The sequence below is a fragment of the Tinamus guttatus genome, unplaced genomic scaffold (genome assembly GCF_059628265.1).
Source record: "Tinamus guttatus ecotype Peru unplaced genomic scaffold, ASM5962826v1 Tinamus_guttatus_pri_ptg000048l, whole genome shotgun sequence".
Taxonomy (NCBI): Eukaryota; Metazoa; Chordata; class Aves; order Tinamiformes; family Tinamidae; genus Tinamus; species Tinamus guttatus.
The window spans coordinates 6,548,567-6,567,501 of record NW_028288582.1 but is presented as its reverse complement, the minus strand read 5'-3'; the positions used below and the strand labels follow the sequence as shown (position 1 = coordinate 6,567,501).

At 36.3% G+C, this 18,935-nt stretch overlaps 1 protein-coding gene across 1 annotated transcript in view; it reads left to right on the top strand.

The window, feature by feature from the left end:
* The window catches only part of TDRD9 (tudor domain containing 9), a 61,917-nt gene extending 43,287 nt beyond the window's left edge, over window positions 1–18,630 (top strand). Inside the window, exons 21-36 of the mRNA XM_088539628.1 lie at window positions 188–304; window positions 1,019–1,126; window positions 1,987–2,087; window positions 2,818–2,991; window positions 4,061–4,169; window positions 6,014–6,226; window positions 8,007–8,096; window positions 9,477–9,737; window positions 10,141–10,290; window positions 11,581–11,651; window positions 11,956–12,065; window positions 12,295–12,391; window positions 13,130–13,268; window positions 13,925–14,034; window positions 17,096–17,168; window positions 18,373–18,630. Coding sequence (XP_088395754.1) covers window positions 188–304; window positions 1,019–1,126; window positions 1,987–2,087; window positions 2,818–2,991; window positions 4,061–4,169; window positions 6,014–6,226; window positions 8,007–8,096; window positions 9,477–9,737; window positions 10,141–10,290; window positions 11,581–11,651; window positions 11,956–12,065; window positions 12,295–12,391; window positions 13,130–13,268; window positions 13,925–14,034; window positions 17,096–17,168; window positions 18,373–18,468 — 2,019 coding nt within the window. The 3' untranslated portion in view covers window positions 18,469–18,630. The remainder of the gene's footprint in view (window positions 1–187; window positions 305–1,018; window positions 1,127–1,986; window positions 2,088–2,817; window positions 2,992–4,060; window positions 4,170–6,013; window positions 6,227–8,006; window positions 8,097–9,476; window positions 9,738–10,140; window positions 10,291–11,580; window positions 11,652–11,955; window positions 12,066–12,294; window positions 12,392–13,129; window positions 13,269–13,924; window positions 14,035–17,095; window positions 17,169–18,372) is intronic.
* Window positions 18,631–18,935: the final 305 nt, after the last annotated feature.

Sequence of the window (18,935 nt, the reverse complement as noted above, 5' to 3'; positions counted from 1 at the left end):
CACACTTGAGTCACACTACTGAAAGAAATCCTCTTGTGTAGAAATGTGCTTATCAGTATATTAGATGAAATAGGCACAGACCCCTAAAAAAAAGAAAAGGGAGCTTGTTTCTGTAGGCTTTTATTTACCGATTCTAATTGCATTTATAGACAGATCTGATCTGTTTAAACTTAATTTGTAATTTCAGGTGGCAGAGTTATTCGAAGAGTTGAAACAGCGAGTCAGCGTATTTAACATGCATATTAACACTCAACCATCTCCTGTGGATCAGGAGTATGTGTACAAACAACGCTTCATTTTGCAGGTAATGATTTAACTCCCTTTTCAGGGGAGAAAAATGATCTACGAAGTTTATAACTCTTTTTACATTCTAGTATTAATGAATTACTGTTATCTCCTGTGTTTCAATATTCTCCATGGATTTTGATTTTAAAAAGGTACTATTTCTTACTGTAACTTACTGTTGAATTTCCAAAGTAAATTCATTTCCTATTTGGACAGAGTAGTGCATTGGGGTTTTTTTGTTGTTTGTTTTTTCTGTTAGGTTTTCAGACAGGACATAGTGATTGTTTCAAAGGTGTTTTGTTTAACTGTGTCAACAGTGAACTTCAAGAATCTGCATTGTTAAATATTGTAAGAGAGAATGTGAAAACTGCAAGTCTCATGTTTCATATAGCTACTTTGTGTGAATGTGTTAAAAATTGAGACTCCTTTGAGCTTATCAAAGAGACGAAGTGCTAAAGCCCAAGTTAATGATTCATAGTCCTTGTTTTTTTACAGAAACATGAAAATGTTGCAGAATTGTTGCAGAAGATGAACTCTTAATGAAAGTGTGTTTTTAAGAGTAGGATTTGTGTGAGTTAACCTTTAGTTGGAAATTACTGTCTTTCCTGGAAAGAGATAGGGAAAACTGTAATATGCTTGAGGACCTTGTAATATCACTTGTTATTGCAAGTATTTTTCTTTTTGAGAAACTGGATATAACATACTATGTTTCACAAAATATTTTTTACTTCAGGTCGTGATAGCTGGTGCTTTCTATCCAAACTACTTTAGTTTTGGCATGTGTGATCAAGAAATTGCTGTGAAAGAGCTTGATGGCAAAGATCCAAAAACCACTGTAATGGTATGTTGGGATTATTAACCTAAATAACTTAATAAATTTATCAGTGTCCTTCAAAACCAGATGCTAAGCGAGATGCATGCTAGTGAATGCTGAGCAAGGGAGTAAGTCTCTTCCCTGGATCTCCTGGTTGTGCTGTGCTGCTCGTGATGCAGCCCAGCATGTTGTTAGCTGCCATGGCCTGCTGCTGCCTTACAGTCACTGTCCGCGAGGAGCCGCTAGGTCCTTTGCAGCAGAGAAGTTGCCAAATCAAATCCCACGATATGTGTTGTTGAATTCCATGAGACTTAGGATACACCATTCCTATAGCCTGTCTACATCCTTCTAGGTGATGGCTCTGTTCTCTAGTCTATCAGTTTCTCCCACCAGCTAGTCTTTATCTACAAGCTTCGTGAGGGAGTGTTCTGTCTTCTCCAGATCACTGGTCAAGAGTGTAAACAGCACAAGTGCTAGGGCAGAGCCCTGAGGAACTTCACCTGTAACCAGGCTCAAGCCCAGGGGGCAAGCCAGGTCTTCATCCAACTTGGAGCATGCTCCTCCAGACTGTCATTACTTAACTTGGATACAAGGATGCTGTAGACCCTTGAAAAGGGGACTGTGAATTTTTTTAGGGACTGGAGCAAGGCTGACCAGTCTGTAGTTCCCTAGCTTGTCCTTGTCCTTTTTAAGCCTAGGTATAATGTGTATGGTATTAGGTCCTAGTGTATGCAGCTGATCTGACTCCTTGGACTTTATGGGTTGAATTTTTTCAGGAAATCTCTGATTCCATCCTGAAGGAGGAAGTTAATTTAATTTCACTAATTAACAGTTGAAACTGCTAAAACACTAAAATAACTATATCTAAACTTTATTTTTCTTAACAGCTGAGGAATATTCCTCCCTATGGATTTCTATACCATCAACAGTTGCAGTCACTTTTCAGACAGTGTGGGCAGGTAAAGTCTATTGCATATGATGGACCAAGGTAAGTACAAAATGCTTTGAGTATTATTCTGTTTTTTATGCTCCCAATTATGGGCCAGTAATCAACTTTTTTTTGTCACTGTTGCATTAGCAAACATGAATTCATTTCTTATGATTTAATCTGCTTGAAAACAGGAATTTATTTTTAATGTATTGGCTAGGAAAAGAAAGGTAGCCTTGAGGCATATATGTGAGGCAAAGTAAGCCAGTAGCATTAGATAAATGAGCTCAGTAAGAGACTGCTTTCTGTTTTCTCTTTGGTTGTGTAACAGTGGCCCTTAAAACTGCAGCTGATCTGTCTGTATGTGTTTCTAATATACAGAAAATCCTGCTCATTTGTACCAAATCAAGTGGCTTTGCACAAAATATATGTGACTGGCTGCTTTAGCAGATTTGCTGGCTGACTCTGGACTACAACTGTCCAAAGCTGAAAAACAATATATAGCCTTTTTTATGCCTCTTCTAAGCTTTACTACCTTTCTTACATATTTATAGCCCATTATTTCTACTTTTATTAGATTTATTCAACTATGTTATGAGAATACTAGAAAAATTTCTTAACTGTGATTAAAAATGATTTAAAGTGTATAAGAGGAGAAGGCAAGGCCTGTGAGGTAGCTACTCTTTTACAGTTCTCTAGGTTAAGATAAAGGGAAGAAATGATGGTGTTTTGGGTTTTGTTTCTTCCTTGAGGAACTTTGCAACTTCATTTTGTGGGCTTTTTGGAACAGGGCTTTTGTGGAGTTCGCTCGTAATCCAATGGACACCTTTAAGACTCTTCCTGCAGTGTATATGTCACTTAAAATGGCCCAGTTGAAAATTCCACTTGACCTTAATGTTCATTATCCGAACGAGATTGAGAGCCAGGTGGCAGGTGGGGGAGCTACGAGAGTGAAGCACACAAGGTAACTCTGCTCCGTGGGGAAATGGGTTTGGTTGCAGTCCAGAGCTAAAATAAGTCTTATGGGATTAAGCGTTTCCTGGAATTGTTACTAGGATGGAACCATTGTGTGAGCAGAACATTTTTGTTGGTTCTACAGGAAAACTAGTAAAGTCATTATTTGAACCCTTTAAAGACTGTGGAGAAAGGTGCCCTGTAGAAACTTAATTCAGGCACGTATCCTGGACTAGAAATACCATAATTGTCTTAAGTGTTTTTTATGGTTAAAGATGTTTCCTTTAGAGCAATCTGAGTATACACTGCCTGTATTTAAGTTTCAGTCCCATTTCCTTAGAGACATATGGAATTGTGATATATGTCACAGCCTTATACAGCGATTGCTGTTCATGCTGGAGACAATGTAGGACCAAAAGAGAAAAGTAGTGGCATTTGGGGGCAATCAAAAGGGATGTTTGGGAGCAGTGGTTAAGGATGCAATGTAACAAGTCCATCTGGTTAGACAATACCTGCTTTTGCTAGAAATGTCTGACATAGGGATTTCGTTGTCTGTTTCATTGTCATATTCAAAAAGAGGATATGCTGCATTTATATTTCTGCTGCGGTGTGTTCAGTTTAGTTTCAGAAAATAAGCTTAGACCTCATTCCATAACAAATTTATTGTTTAGCCTTTATTTTTGGTTGCTTAATAAATTGATGGAATAATTGCTCCTCAGCGTAAATATGTCTGTGTGCAGTCATGCTCGTTTCTCTGTAGTGTGCTGGTTTGCATAGCCATTTTCCAGTTTAACCTCATACCTTTTAAAATAAAGTCCATGAAGTACCTAAACGAATATTAAGGCTATTTTTTTCCTTTCAAAATATGCATGGCATAATTTCTTGTCAGTCAGTTGATCTTTTATCCTCTGTGTGCAGACACACACATCTGTACTAAAGGAATGTGAGAAGCAAGCAGAAAGCAAAATGTGAATTCTGCATTAGCAATTTAGAATTTTCCTTTGTTACTACAAGGGGAATACAGTATACATGAACACAATACACATGTATTTACCATCTTTATTTCATTATTTTTTCAGAGTAAATGTGGACTATCAGAAGCAGATAGTAGAGCCTGTGAAAATATTTGGCATTTCAGATGTGTCAAAGATGATCCCTAACCGTCTCCTATCCATCAACGTAACAGAGGTAGGAGCACTCTATACCTAGCTCTGTTTGCACAGACGACTACTCAGCAAGTGCAAACAGTGGATATTGATAATTCATTTAGCACAGAGATATTCAAAAAGGGTCTGAAGAATGTTCTTAGTCTCATTTTTAATACTTTTTTTGTTAAACACTACTAACATTTCTTGCCTAACTTTCTGAAATTTGTTTGTGCTTTTAAAACTCCTTAAAAATGTGTGGTGTTCTTTGGTACAAAATAGTACTTAGAGGTAGGATTATATGTAAAGGGGATAATGTAAGTGATCAAAATATTTGTGTATACTGAGGAAATCAATATAAGCACATATTTGGACGATTTACCTCGCTATTGTAAAATGGCAGTTTTCTTCTGAAGCTGCAGATAGGAGAAATTAGATGAATTTGTTGTATTGCATGCTCATTCAGGAAAAACTATTGCATGCATAAAAGGTGGTACACTGGGATGTCTTTGTGTGGCATAACATGCAGCAGCTGTGATAGGGAAGCATCCCATTCTGAGGAGCTGTAAAATCAAGCAGCATTCTGTATCTTTTCCAGCACATGAAACTCAAACTGAAGCATCACTTGCATTTCGTGTCTATTTTCATACTCTATTAACACAGAACTTGGAATATATATTCCACCACCTTTTGCAGTAGTAAACACAGCTCTGACTTGTAATTGGGTAACGTAGAATCTGTCTTTCTGTGTCAGTCTCAAATGTAGTTTTTGGGTTTCTCCAGCTCATTGGCTGTTGAACTAGAGTTTTCACACCTTTGTGTGACAAAATAATCCAATGCTTTCTTACAATGGTGGGAAAGCTGGAGGCAGGTGTTTGCAGGAGAACAGACAGTGTAGGTCAGTCAAATACTGACTTAATAGAAGAAATAAAGCAGCAACTTCAGCAGTATTTCAGGTGACTTTGAGTGTATTATCAGGAAGGCCAGAGAAAAGGAGCCCAAAGAAAGGAATGAAAGGAAGGCTCTATTAGTTGTGGTTTTGTTTTTTCACATGGGCAGAAAAATAATATATGTTTAAAATCATGTTGCAAGATTTGTCAGCTTTTTGCATTATGAGTCTAAATTTCAATAAGCTTAGAAAATATCAAATAGTGATAGTGCAGAGATTTTTGAAAAAAATGATAATAAAATGCATATTTTGCAATAGCATTTAATATGAGTGTGTGTGCATTCACATATTTCTAAAATTTTCTAAAAGAGTTGAGAATTGTTTTGTTAGCTATAGTGTTTTCCACAGATTGTTTAATATCAAGGATAATATAAATTGAAATTCCTAAGAAGTTCAAACCACCAAGCTAGTGGAAATTAGAAGCTGAAGTGTTAAACCAGCTCTTGACAGTAGTGGTATGTTTTGCAAGTGCAGAAAGAATATTTTCTTCAGTTTATCCAGTTACGTCTATTATGAAAAATGCTGATGGATTTGACAACCATTATGATCTGATCATCCATGGTCAGCCGTAGTGCCAATTTGCTGCTAAATGGAGCTGACTGTTAAGTTTGGAAAGCTTTTACTAGCTAGAAGGGTTCATTGTGCCTGGATGCACCTACGTAATGAATGACATACCTCATAGTTTATTTTTAAGTTGATTTTCTGTTTTTTAAAGTAATTGTCTTTTTTAATACATTAATACCATATTACTTGATAAAGAGCAATCTTCTAAAAGAGAAATGCTTCTCTGCATTTCTCTTGCAGTATGAGAGCACTTCTATATGCGTATCAGGAATAGGAATATTTTCATGGATTTTGCTCAAAATAATATTTTCTATTTGGGGTAAAAAATAGTAAAGGAATGATGTCTGAAACTGTTTCATTTTTATGGTTTTTAGATTGTGGAAGTTGGACACTTTTGGGGTTACAGGATAGACGAAAAAAATATGACTGTACTGCAGACTCTAACTACTGAAATTAACCACCAGCACCTGATGGATTTGCCAGTGCCTCCACATCCAGAGTTAGTTTGTTTGGCCCCATTCCCTTGTCTGGAAAATAAAGGATACTACCGAGCTCGTATTCTGTATGTTTCTGGAGATTTTGCTGAGGTACAGTAATATGTTATGTCATTTTGAATCGGTAAGATGAAATTGAGTTAACAATCTTGTAGCTATGCATTTTAACAAACTACTGTTCTCGTGACAATTGTAAACATTTCAGTGGAGAAAGCAGGAATCCATAGAGCCAGAACTAAAATAAAACCTTAGTAGAATATTGCCAGAATAGATTAATTAGGTTTTTTTTTTTTTCAGAACACAGGAATAATTTTGTTAAGAGTAATTGTTGTTGATATGGTAGGGAATTGTGTGTACTAAAGCAGAGGGAAGCAAAATAAAGATGAAAGCATTCAGTAACTTTGAAAAAAACGGTAAGGATTGCCTAGTTAAGAATCCAGTGCTGTATTTTTGGCAGACAATGTACTTTTGTTTTTTTTTCCTCAAATACCTCAAGTTCTATCTTAAAACTAAGTTTCTTGCTGCCACTGTATTTGGAATCCTTCCCCTCATATTTGGTTATGTCCAATTTGTATTTATTTGTTCTTATGCCAATGTTTCCTCCACAGTTTGCCTAAACTTTTTTCTCTTCTTGCTCTTTCTCTTCCCCTCCAAACTTCTTATGTAGCTTTTTGTTCCTGGACTTTATTTTGCTAACTGAAGCAAGCTGTGCTTTTTCTTATCTGATAGCACACAGCCTCTCCATTCTCTTGATCATCTCAGTCCCCCTCATCTGTTTAGCAATAGTCCTAGTCCTGAGCAGAGTTTTCTGGAACAAGGTTGACCAGCTCTTGTAGCTCTTCAACTTTTGAGCAATGATGATAGGACTCCTGTTCCGATACTGTATTTCTCCCCTACCATCAGAAGCATTTTCTGGTACATGCAAAAGAGGTTATCAAAGGGCAGATACATCTCGGCATGAACTGCCTCTTTTCACCTTATGCTCAGGTTTGTCTCCTGAGTAATTCCTAACTAATCATAATATATAAATAATTGTATACTGCCAGTAGCAAAAATTGTTATAAATGCCACTAGATACGATGTTTTACTTGATAGAATCTGTGTCCCTGTTTCTTCCTGTTCAGTATCATCAGTAGATTTCATCAGTACATTTTTGTTCTTTGTGCCAAGGTCAGTAATGGAAATTACTGCAGCAGTTTAAGATAGACCTTACTTTCCCAGGTCCATGCTGCTCTTAACGTGTACATGCTCTCTTGCTCTTTTTGGTTTTTTTGTTTGTTCGGTTTTTTTTGTAGGGTTTTTGTTTGTTTTCTTTCAAGGTGAAGAGGGACCTTTGCGTAGTTTGTTCTTCCTTTTAGCTTCTCAGATTGTTAATACAGCACTGCAAATCACCAACTTGGTATCTGTTTACAGTCATACAAAACTAGCAAAGAACTGCCAATCTTGCCATTTTCCCCTTTGCATTTATATACACTCACCCGATCCATGGTAACTGTTCATTTAGGCAAAGCCAGTTAACTGGGTGGTGTCATTCAAAGCTAAGAGGTTATACAGACATAATTGCAAGGAGACAATTATGGCCTTTCAGTGAAGTTTACTTTTTGTAGATCTTGCACATTATTTACATAATTGGTAGATGTTGTAGCCAAGGGATCAAATAATACATACAATAAAATGTGACCTATTATTTTGGACAGATCTACATTTGCATATTTTTTGGATTATCAATTTGCTTTGCTTGATAGGATATTTTTTGTACTATAATTATTGAACTTAACTCGTTGCTTCCCTTGCCCACTGAAAGTAGCCACTTTAGCGTGCGTGTATGTGTGTTGTAGAAGCGCTGCTGATGTGCTTGTATTCTTTTCTCAAGGTTTTCTTTGTAGATTATGGCAATAGATCCAGAGTGCCTTTAAAAAAGCTAAAAGCTATTCCAAGCCATCTTCGAGAGCTTCCTTTCCAGGTAGGGATGGTGCTCTTTGCTACTACTTAATATCTCAGGGTCCTATTCATCAAATAGAAGCATAGTTCAAATCACAATGATTTTTCAGAATAATAATGAACTGACCTGTGTTTTGCCCATGTGAGGGTACCTACAAACATTCTCACTGCCAAATACGCAATCTGTTTAATTGTATTTCTTGCTGCATGAAAGTAGTTTGTGTTTTACATAAAGTGCAGGGAAATGTTATGCACCTTTTTGTTTTTAGGGATACTTGTCTTAGAAAAAAGCTTGAACTTGCAACCTGAGCAGATGTTAAAAATACTGGAAGTAGTCCTGGCCCTTTGGGGATAAGGTAGTAGTTTCTCTTCCATGTCAAAGGAGCACCAGAAAGAGTAAGAAATCACTCTACCAACTACTTCTGCTTTTTGTGGCTTTTGGCCTTCAATAGCTTTGCTCAGGAGGAACAGGCTGAGCAGATGATGAGCTTTGTTTTATTCTAAAACTCCAAGGAAACAGCAGGTTCATTTATACAGCTTTTAAAACAGCCCTAAGGGAAACAGAATCAGTAACTAGTTTAACCCATTACACTCTGCTTAATTCTAGCAGTTCCCACCAGGTAAGCAGCAGTTTACCATCTCTCTATCTACGTGGCACAAGTCTTTGATTGCAGTTGTCTTGTGTCTAGCTCTTGCGCAGAGCATTTTTGCTCAGTCAAGGCCTCCACTCCCCTACACTATTATCTATAGGGGAAAATACCTGGGAGTCAGCTTGCTACATTTACCACCAGGGGAATCTTCTGTGAAAACTTGTTTTTCCTTTGTGGTGCTTGACGGTTTTTTGAAATAGTAGATTCATTTTGATTCTTCCAGGAAGAACTCTCTTGAAAGTTAAATATTGATCTATTAACTCATTCTGGCATGGATTTATTCCGTAGCTAGTTTTTCAACAAAATAATTATCTTGAGCTCTACAAATAAAAGCATGAGACTTATTTTGACTGAAATTGCCATTGTTATCTGGATATTTCTGGTTATATTTACAGAGAACTGTAGTTTATAATGTTTTAACAGGGAGAAAATCTCTAGACTCATAGGACTTCCATGTTGATGGCGAATTAATATGCCTGTATGTCTGAAATGTGTTAACTTTTGTGCACTGTTTGCTCTGGTTGTTTGTCAGCTATGTACAATATTGAATTGATACAAGATGTAATACAATAATGCGTAGCTGCATTGGCAATGGCAGAATAGGAATTATGCCAGTAGTGTTAGGGATTAGCATAATTGCCATAATTATGAAGTAATTTTAGAGTTACTAATTCAAGTAATTTCTTGAGTAAAAATAGATTTCTTGCCAGTTTGGTACTCAGGCAAGCATTATTTTAATGTTTTTGCTCTAGGCTTTAGAGTTCAAGATGTGCAAGATGCGTCCATCTGCCAAATCTCTTGTGTGTGGGGAGCAGTGGAGCTACAGTGCTAGCCAGAGATTCGCCTCGCTAGTAAATGGTTACACCCTTCTAGTGAAGGTGTATTCGCTTGTGCATGGGGTTCTGCACGTGGATGTTTTCCGTTATTTGGGGAGCAAAGAGCTTGTGAATATTCGCGACGTCCTTATCGAAGAGTGTTATGCTGAACAAGCAGAGGAATCGTATGAATCACAAGTATGTATTCAGTAAGCTTCTCTCTGATTCTTCTTGTACTGATTTATTTCATTTCTGACTGTTTGAAGCCCAGATTGAGCTGAAGTCTTGGGAGCATGCTATAGAGGATTAGGCAAGATTAATACTTGAATGATGCTATGTATTTTTAAGTGGGTGGGTGTTTCATATGGAATTGCTGGCCAAAGGCATTGCCTTTTTGAGACACTTTAAGAGGTGTTTCCCAGGAGGTGATTGAATCACCGGAACTGTTTCACTATTTTATATGATATGCAAGGTGATAAGAACATTGTCTTTTGTATTCATATACAAGTGTGCATATTCTTTGTGTAAAACCTACCTTCCTTACAAAGTTTTCAGAAACAGAACTGTTCTGTGGTTTTAACTCTCTTCTATTTTTATGTAGCAAAGCCATGATTTGCTCGAGGCATTACTTTCGGACCAAATAAGAAAAGAAGAGAGAAAGCCTGTATCTTCAAGAGAAGAAGAAAAGCATGTTATTGAAATGTTGTTAAACAAGTTTTCTGTGGATAATTTTGATGCAGCAACCCATAAGGTAGCTTGAGGTGTTGTTTTGTGTGGTTCTACATTATGTTTGTGTGTTTGTATGATGTTTATGTGTGATCTCCATCTCTTGATGGAGATCAACATTGAAGGTACTTCGATCACTGATTCATGTTCATGTATTTCATACTGGAGAATTTTGGTAGGTGGTCATAATATGACCATCATTGACTAGTCAATCACAGCTCTTAACAAAGTCTTGAAAATATAGCCAGACAGCTAACTGGGTCTGCTCTTCTAGCATGTTTAGGAAAAATTTCTACACAGAAAGAGTAGTCAAGAATTGAAACAGGCTGCCCAGGGAAGTAGTGGAGTCACTGTCCCTGGCAGTGTTCAAGAAACATGTAGTTCACACGCTTAAGGACATGGTTTAGCAGGCCTAGTGGTGATGGGTTTATGGTTGGACTTGATCATCTTGAAGGTCTTTTCCAACCATGATGATTTTGTGGCAGCTCTTCCTGCCATTGCAAAATGAAGATAAAATAAACTGAAGACACTGCTTTAACAGATTGCCTTCCTGATTTTATAAACTGCAAAGTAATCTTGCAACAAAAAGCAAGATTATAATCTTACCCTTTTTTTTTTCTAGCACTATGATCATTATTTTTACTGTACACTGTTTTTGGTTCTCCATCAGCTAGGTAACGCTGGAGAGGCAATACAGAGAACCCTGCAGTACTTTACAACAGTGGAGCAATGGATGTTTCTTTACTGCCAGTTCAAAACTCCAGAATTTATTACTACATATGTATATTGAGACATCTAGTCATAATCACTACTAAGTTGTAGTATAAAGCATGAAGATACATTCTACTCTGTTTACAAGTTAAGCCCAGTGTACATTATAACTCCTCCCCATTTCAAGCCTCCCAACACTTCAGACTCCAAGCACCTAATCATGCTTCATTTCCTATCGGAGTAATCCTGTTCAACTGCTTTCTTACAGTAATTGAGCAATTTTCAAGAATAAGGAAATCTTATGTAAATAAAAATAAAAAATAAAAGAAAAAGGTTTTTTTGGATGCTTTGTGAAGTCTAAGATGGTGTTTAAACCAGTGAGAAGTCTTTAATTTCAACAGTGGTAACTGTTTTGGTGCCTCAATTTCAAGTTTGTTTTAGATGCTTGAAAGTGTTCCCTGTTGACCTATTCAGTGTTATTGTAGGCATACACAAGTCCATGAAAATAGGTTTTGTTTTAAAAGTTTGTCATTAATAATGGATTTTGATTAGGAGAGATCCAGATGTTAGTTAACATTTCATTTGTTCTCTCTTGTTTTTGAAGGTATCTGTTCACGGACCGTTCAGTCCTTACGAGGTAAAATGCTTCAGTATGACTAGAATATCCCAATTCAGGTATGATACAGCTTTTATTGTGAAGTCTAGGAATACTGTTAGCTGGGATGTTTTTAAATGCTTGGATTTATTTATTTATTTTTACACTATTGCTACAAAAAAAAAGACTACCAGATTGATTTAATATTTTATATAGAAGTTATTTACTAACCATAATACACAAATTTTAACTAGGTTTCAAATAATCAGCTGTTATCCGTTCAGATGGCATTGTAAGTTCAAGAAGATTCTTAAGTCAGATATGTGTGTTTCTGTTGTTTTGTTCTGTTTTAATGTTGCAAATACCTGTTACTTCTTTCCCCAGATGTGCTTTCATACGAAAAGAAAGTATAAACTCTGTTGTTGTCAGAGATGCTCCAGAAGATTCTTTTCAGCAAATGTTGGTTGCTGCTTCTTTATCAGTAAATGCAACTGGTAATGGTTGATGAAAATGTGTTTGGAGGGTTTTTCGATACTTGGTCGTTTGGGGTTTGTGTGTGTGGTTTTTTGTTTGTTTCTCTCTCTCTCTTTTTTTTTTTTTTTTTTTCCCCCTCATCCAAAGGAATAGTTATTTGAGTAAGTATGTCGCTAATTCCATTAATTACAACTTTTGATGTCTTCTTTAGATACACTTTAATGCTGCTGTTCTGTTTTGTGGTGACAGGATCCTCTCTGATCTTAGAAGAAACATCTTTGATGCCTCCTATTCCTGGTCTACCAGCACTCCTCAGTATGCTCTTTGCACCTGCTATAGAACTCAGGTATTTGTTCATTTTCAAAATAGTGACTCATTTTTAATTCTTTTTAGGACCTTAGCAAATTGGTGACAGGCCTTTTTGCTCTTTTTTTTTTTACCGTTTAGCGTGAAGTTTTTGTTTGACGGCATCTTCTGTCATGTGGGGGTTTTTTGTTTGTTTTTGCCTTTTTATTACTACCCATGTAATTCTGTTTTTTTATTTTGTTAGTTTTAGTACAATATGTTAAGATAACTTGTTCCATATGCTTATGAATTGGCACTGAAGGCTTTGACCCTATGACAAGGTAATACAATTCCTAACAGGTGTACTTGAAGTATGTATACTTGAAGGAGGATGAACTGTAGAACACTGCAGATTTCAAAAACACCCAAGGAAAGGAGGGAACTTGTATGTTTTTTGTAAAAGATGATTTTTTTTTTTTTTTAGTTTACTGCTGTGTTCTTCTTAGAATCTCACATAGGGACTGGCACTATAAACGGACAAGCTTCTCTTAATTAAAAAGTGCATACAAAATGGGACTACTTAAAAGTTTTATAACTATGTGTTTTCTTAGTGAATACTTAGATTGCTTCAATATCATATTTACAATAAGGGCAGTATAATTGGATGCAAAGGTCTCAATTGTTTCAGCCTCTTAACCATGCTGAAGATGAGTACTTTTAAAGACACCTTCCTGTAAGTCTGTCTTCATATTAATTTAGTTTCATAAAAAAGATGATTTTCTTATACTGTCTGGTATAGGGTTGATAAAAGTGGAAAGTATTTCACTGGTGTCCTGTGTGGTTTGGGCTGGAGTCGGATTCATGGAATTCCACTGCTTCCAGAAAATGACATGGAGTTGACATTTGATGTGCATTTTGGTGTGGATGACATAGCAGAGGTAAAACATGTATATGAATTTTTGCTGTAGCAGGAATAGGGTAGAGATTGCATCAGAGATTGTTAACTTTGAGTTTTTCTGGCTGGATTCTAATAACCTTTAGGAGAGAAAAAAAAGTTATATGTTTTAGCATAAATACATTTTTATAGCCTTGGACTTCTATCAAAAGAAAACCAAAACAACCCCTTCCCCTGCCCCTCTCCCATTCCCCCCCCCCCCCCCCCCCCAAAAAAAAAAAAACCCAAAGTTGGGCTCATTACATTTTGTTGAACAAAACCAAATACAGAGTATACAAGTATACATTATCCAATACTCAGCAAACTTTTTAGAAGAAAAGTATCCATTCACTAATCAAATATCAGTGCTTTTTAATTATATTTTTAGGATTGTTGTGTTTTTCCAAATCAGTCTAGTATTACTTCTTTGTAGTCTTCTGTGAAATCAGATGTAAAATTAATATGAGAATATTGAGGAGAAGTTGTTTGCCTCAACCTCCATTTCCAAAGCTTCAGATGCTTCTGCTTAAGTTAATAACACTTAGTGCAGGTTAGTTGTATTGATGCCACGACCGCTTTCCATACACATCAGAATCATCTAGTGCAGATCTAGGACTGGATTGGAATGTGTCATGTATTTTGTCATTGGTATTTTTACAGATAAACATTCTAAGGGAAACCATTAATCAGCTAGTCAGTGAATGTGCAGTGTGCCCGGACCAAGGCAGAATGGTGCAGCTGCAAGAAAATGCTCGTCAGAAACTTCTAAGGTAATCACATTGTAGACAGGAGATCTTGCATTTCATAGTCTCAGCAAAACCAGAATGCATGATTGCTCAAAGCATAGCTCAGATCAGGCTTCGGGAAATTATAATATAATTTGTTTTCATTTAATGTTGTGTTTCATTTACTTTGCTCACTTATAAAGTAGCGTACAGAACAGCTTTAGATTTCTTGTGGTAGCACTAGCTCTGCAGGGAAGCCTGATCATTTAATAGCCATAAAGAACCTGGTAGAACCTGTTCTACAAGGCACCAGTTTTTGAACTGTAGGTTCTGCCTCTCCTCTCTCAGCAAACCTGTATAATAGAAATGTTGTCCACATTAGTTGCTAGAAGTGCAAAGTTAATGTGTAAAGGGAAGTAAGGCTGCTTGCATCTTTTCCAACAGACCTGCCTGATTCTCGCAGCTGAGATAGTGGCTCTGAGAAAAGCTGATCATGCATCAGTGCAGCTGGTTTTAGGAATTATTTCAGCCTGCAGTGCAAGAGAGGTGTTCCAGGAAGCCAATTCAATGAAGTGGCCCTGTAACAGCTCCTGCTGTCCTGTGACAGCTGAGCACATGGTGAAAAATCTTCCCTTGTTTGGAAGCATAACGGGCATTTTAGTGCATCAGCAGGCCTTTTTTTTTTTTTATCCTTAATTGAGTTCTGTGTCAAACACTTCATGAAGAGCTCTGGCTTGCTCATGAGTCAGCAATAAATTTACATTCTCTACAACTGTCCTCTGTGATTCTGTACAGCTATATGCCAAAGGTTGGTAGTTGCTCACACTGAAAAATCAAATTACAAAGGCATAAACAATTGTCAGAAATCTTGGGGCGACCTCATATATGTTAGCTCAATGTTAGCTCATCAGCTGCTGTGCTGAATGTACAAAGGAATAAGCTTTATGTGAAGGGCTGGTTTTGTGGGGGAAGAAGGTGTCAGTGCGTGTGCTGCTGTCAGCAAGGAGAGCCCGGCAGTCAGCTGTGCTTACAGGGACCCGTCAGCCTGTAGCCAGTTGTTCCACAGGGCTCCGGGTGTATGCAGAAAATGTGATGGTGCAGCTCCAAAATGCGCCTGCCTCTGAGGTGCATCTTGTGGTGCTGCTTTTAACTCAAGGTTCCCTAGAACAGGTTGGCAGGTGATTCTCATTTGAAACCTCAGAAAACTCTTGGTAAAATACCAGCTGTTAAGGATAGTTAAGCTGTTAAGGGTAATTCTAGTGGAAAATGTAATTTCCTGCCTGTGTGCAATACCTTTAGGGCACTTTAGTGTGGTGCTAGTTGTTGCCCATGTCGCCTTTGCTTACGGTCATCTTGTACTGTGTTCGGACTTCAGACAGAATTCAATAACTTGGTTCATGTTGTAATAACTGCAGGCAGAAATCAATAAAAGTGGGTAGGCAGAAAGAAGCAAATTTTTCTTCTTTTTCTTTCCTTTTTTTTTTTTTTTTTTTTTTAAAACAGAGTAATGAACTTTTTTTTAACTGGGTTGATTTACTAATAAAAACTTCAAGATTTTGTGCTGAATTTATTCTGTCTTAAGGCATTATGTGCAAAATAAATGTGGTTGAGTTTTACAGCTCTAGAATGTATTGTCTTTAAAATACTCTCCTGAAAAGCACTCTGGCTTACTGTATATTTTTCCACTTTTCAGAATTTTGTCTTATTTGAGTCCATGCTTGTGTGTCCGCTAAACTGCTATCAAAATCTGCTTAGAAAAATCAAACTGCTGTAGGAATTTTCTTTATTGAAAATTTTAGGAGGATAAAATCTGATAGACTGAATTTGCCCTTTAGAATCACCTCTGGACTCCTGTGTCTCTGATCTCAGGATAGATTTGCAAGACTGGCTTTCACGGAAACAACCTCATGAGCAGACTGGATTTGCAGTGTTCTGTCTCTTGGTTTTGAACAGATACATGCTAGATGGCATGTTGCTGCACTTGGATGTGCAATTTTTGTGTTTCCTATCTGAAACATTTCTCTTTTCTTAAACAACCCAAATTACCATTCATTCTTTTTCCCTTCTCTTTTCTATATTCCCATGCCTGTCTTCTCCTGGTTCCTATTTTGTCACCCAGTAAACAAAAGAAGAGCATATAACTGTCATTCCAAAATGTCATGCAGCGTTTACAAACTGCAAGTTTTGTGAATCGGAATCTAAAGGTTTCTTTTCAACAGACACACTAATTTCTTTTGGTTAAATTTCTGGGGACAAGGGGATGGAGGAGTTTACAGCAGGGTCCCTCTATCTCCCCACATATATACTTTGCATGATACATTTCTTAGATTTATTCTGGATACTTTTCCCTTAAATCCCAGAGCTACTCGTTTTTGATTTTTTTTATTATTTATTTTTGGAAGAGACCATCTGGTTAGTGTCATGATGCATTTTTTCTGTGTGGAAAATCATCTTTCATTTAAAAAATATTATTTCTATTTGTACTTCCTTTAATGTCCTGAAAAAAATCTTTTATTAATAAGAGTAAATGTATAAAATATTTAGCCTGAACAATGTTTCTAGCCTTTTTTTTTTGCATTTTTAAAGCTAATTGTATTTACTACATGTCACCACTACTTAAGACTAAAATGTATGTATGAAAAACATATCTCGACAGGATTAATTAGTGTACTGTTGTACTTTGCATAGCTTGAGGAAATAACTGGGGCATGCAGATGACTTGTAGCAACTGAATTGTCATACAAAACCGAATGCCCTAAAAACAGCAGTGTTGCTTATTCACTAGAACATACATGCATAAGTCTTGCAGAATAAAGGATAATTGCAAGTTGTAGTATTTTGTCAATTAAGGAGAACATTATTTTCTTTTCAAAAAAAAAATCAGTGAACTTTTACAGGGAAGCTAAGTGCGTCTACTGACTTGTACTACAGGGGGAAAGTAAAAATAGTTTAATTTTTAATAGTTTAATAATTTAAACTTAGGATTTGGTCTATGATAAGGCACCCTGTAAAGACTTAATTGTACCTAATGTATAAATATTCCTTTGAGTTTATAATTAATTAAATACACAAATTATTTCTTAAAGATATTTCTATGTAATTTCAGTTTAATCTGCAAATCAAAACCACGAGATGCAGTTGTTCCTAAGTGGTATGACAAGTCATATGCCTGGAATCAGGTAAGGTAATTAGTATACGCTAAATAATGAAAATGAGGAATTAAGAGTATCTTAGTATGTCTTAAGTTAGCTGACTGTGGTAAATGATAGATTAAAAAAAGTTAAGGAATATCTTTTTTGATGTTGAAAGATGTACTGAATTTGAAGATACTGGAAGCATTGTAGAGTAGGATTTAAAACACTGTTGCATCTATTAATATATTTTTGCAGAGTCTGTTAATTTTGCAGGACAAATATATTAGCTTTTCAAACAGAACTCTTGCTGCTTTATTTTAGTTGAGAGAGATTGTAGAGGAACCTTTCATTTGTTCTGAGGTAAATTTTGTATTGGTGGTTCTGTTAAACAGTCTTAGCAATAGAGAAGAGGAGAAGCATTAACTGATACCCTTTCCTTGTTTAGGACTTACCTGAATTCAGAACCTTTTGATTTTTACTTTGCTTACCTTCTTTACCTTTACCTTCTAAAACTTACAGAAACTGTCTTGCTATAGAATCAGTATGGTGAGGTCAGATAGAGGGCCATTTTCTTCATCCGGGAGCTTTTCCCATAACTGAAAAGGAGTTTTCCACCCTTCTAGAAGGCTTGCCTTTCTGAAAGGAGTTCTGCCTGCCACTAGATTTCTTGTGCAGTTACCATGACAAACAAGTGCATTTTCTTAACTAGAAGAAAGTGAGAAATTGTATGGGGCAGAATGTCACATATAAATGAGGTATTTGGGTCTCTCTTGCAAACTTCGGAAGCAGTGAGTGACTATCAAGGGCATCTATTTTTAATAGGCATTGATGGGGGTGGGAAGGTAGTAGATGGTGTATCCATATATTACCTTAAGATGAATTGTCACTGTTTTCATATTTGATATTCAGTTATTCTTGGTGTTGCTAAGGTAACTTTTTATTTGGTTCTATTTATGCCTAGTGTTTTGTAAAAACAAAAACAAGTTGATGCTTAAATCATACATAAGGATTTACCACATTGTATCCAAAGTTTGAAGAATCTCAGGACATCTTATTCATGTTATAGCATAAAATACTGCCTATAATCCCTTGGAAGTTATGCCACAGACATATCATGAGCAAGAGCTCTGTTTGATTTGAAACAGTCAGAACTCCTTGAAAGCAATATAATAAGTGTTTTCATTAACTATATTCCATATGAATGCATTTTTAAGAATAAACTGTAACTTTGTGACTTTGTTTTGATTAGGTGGATTCAACCCATATCATTGACCAGTCTGAAAGGCAGCATGAAGAGGCAAATGATCTTTATCAGCTACATAACCTTGTTGTGTTGAACGTTTAAGTCTTACCTAGAAATATGTCAGATGAATATGTTAACTTGTCTAAAATGTAGTTCTGTTTTCTGTATTGTTCATTGTATAATTATCCATAGAATTAGTGTAGGCATGCCATATATAGGGCAGAATGTTAAAGGTATTTTGAAAAAATAAGGTATACTGACCTAGAGCAGCAGGATAATTCATAAAAATAGCTCACTTAAATGGAAATTACATCCTGCTTTAAGTTTTTGCTGAGAAGTTGTGTATTGCAGGCAACATGAAAAATAGAGTAGATTACGGCTTAGTAACTTTTCTATCTAAAAGCTCAAGAGCTAAGGTACAATTTTTTTCATAATTGCAGGATGCATTTTGTCTGCTTTATTTGTGTATCAGTATTCAAGAAAGACACACCAGAGTTTCCTTTGTATGCAAAAATGAGAGATTAATGGTAACTGGTAATCTAGGTTATCAAAAGTATAGCTTTATATAC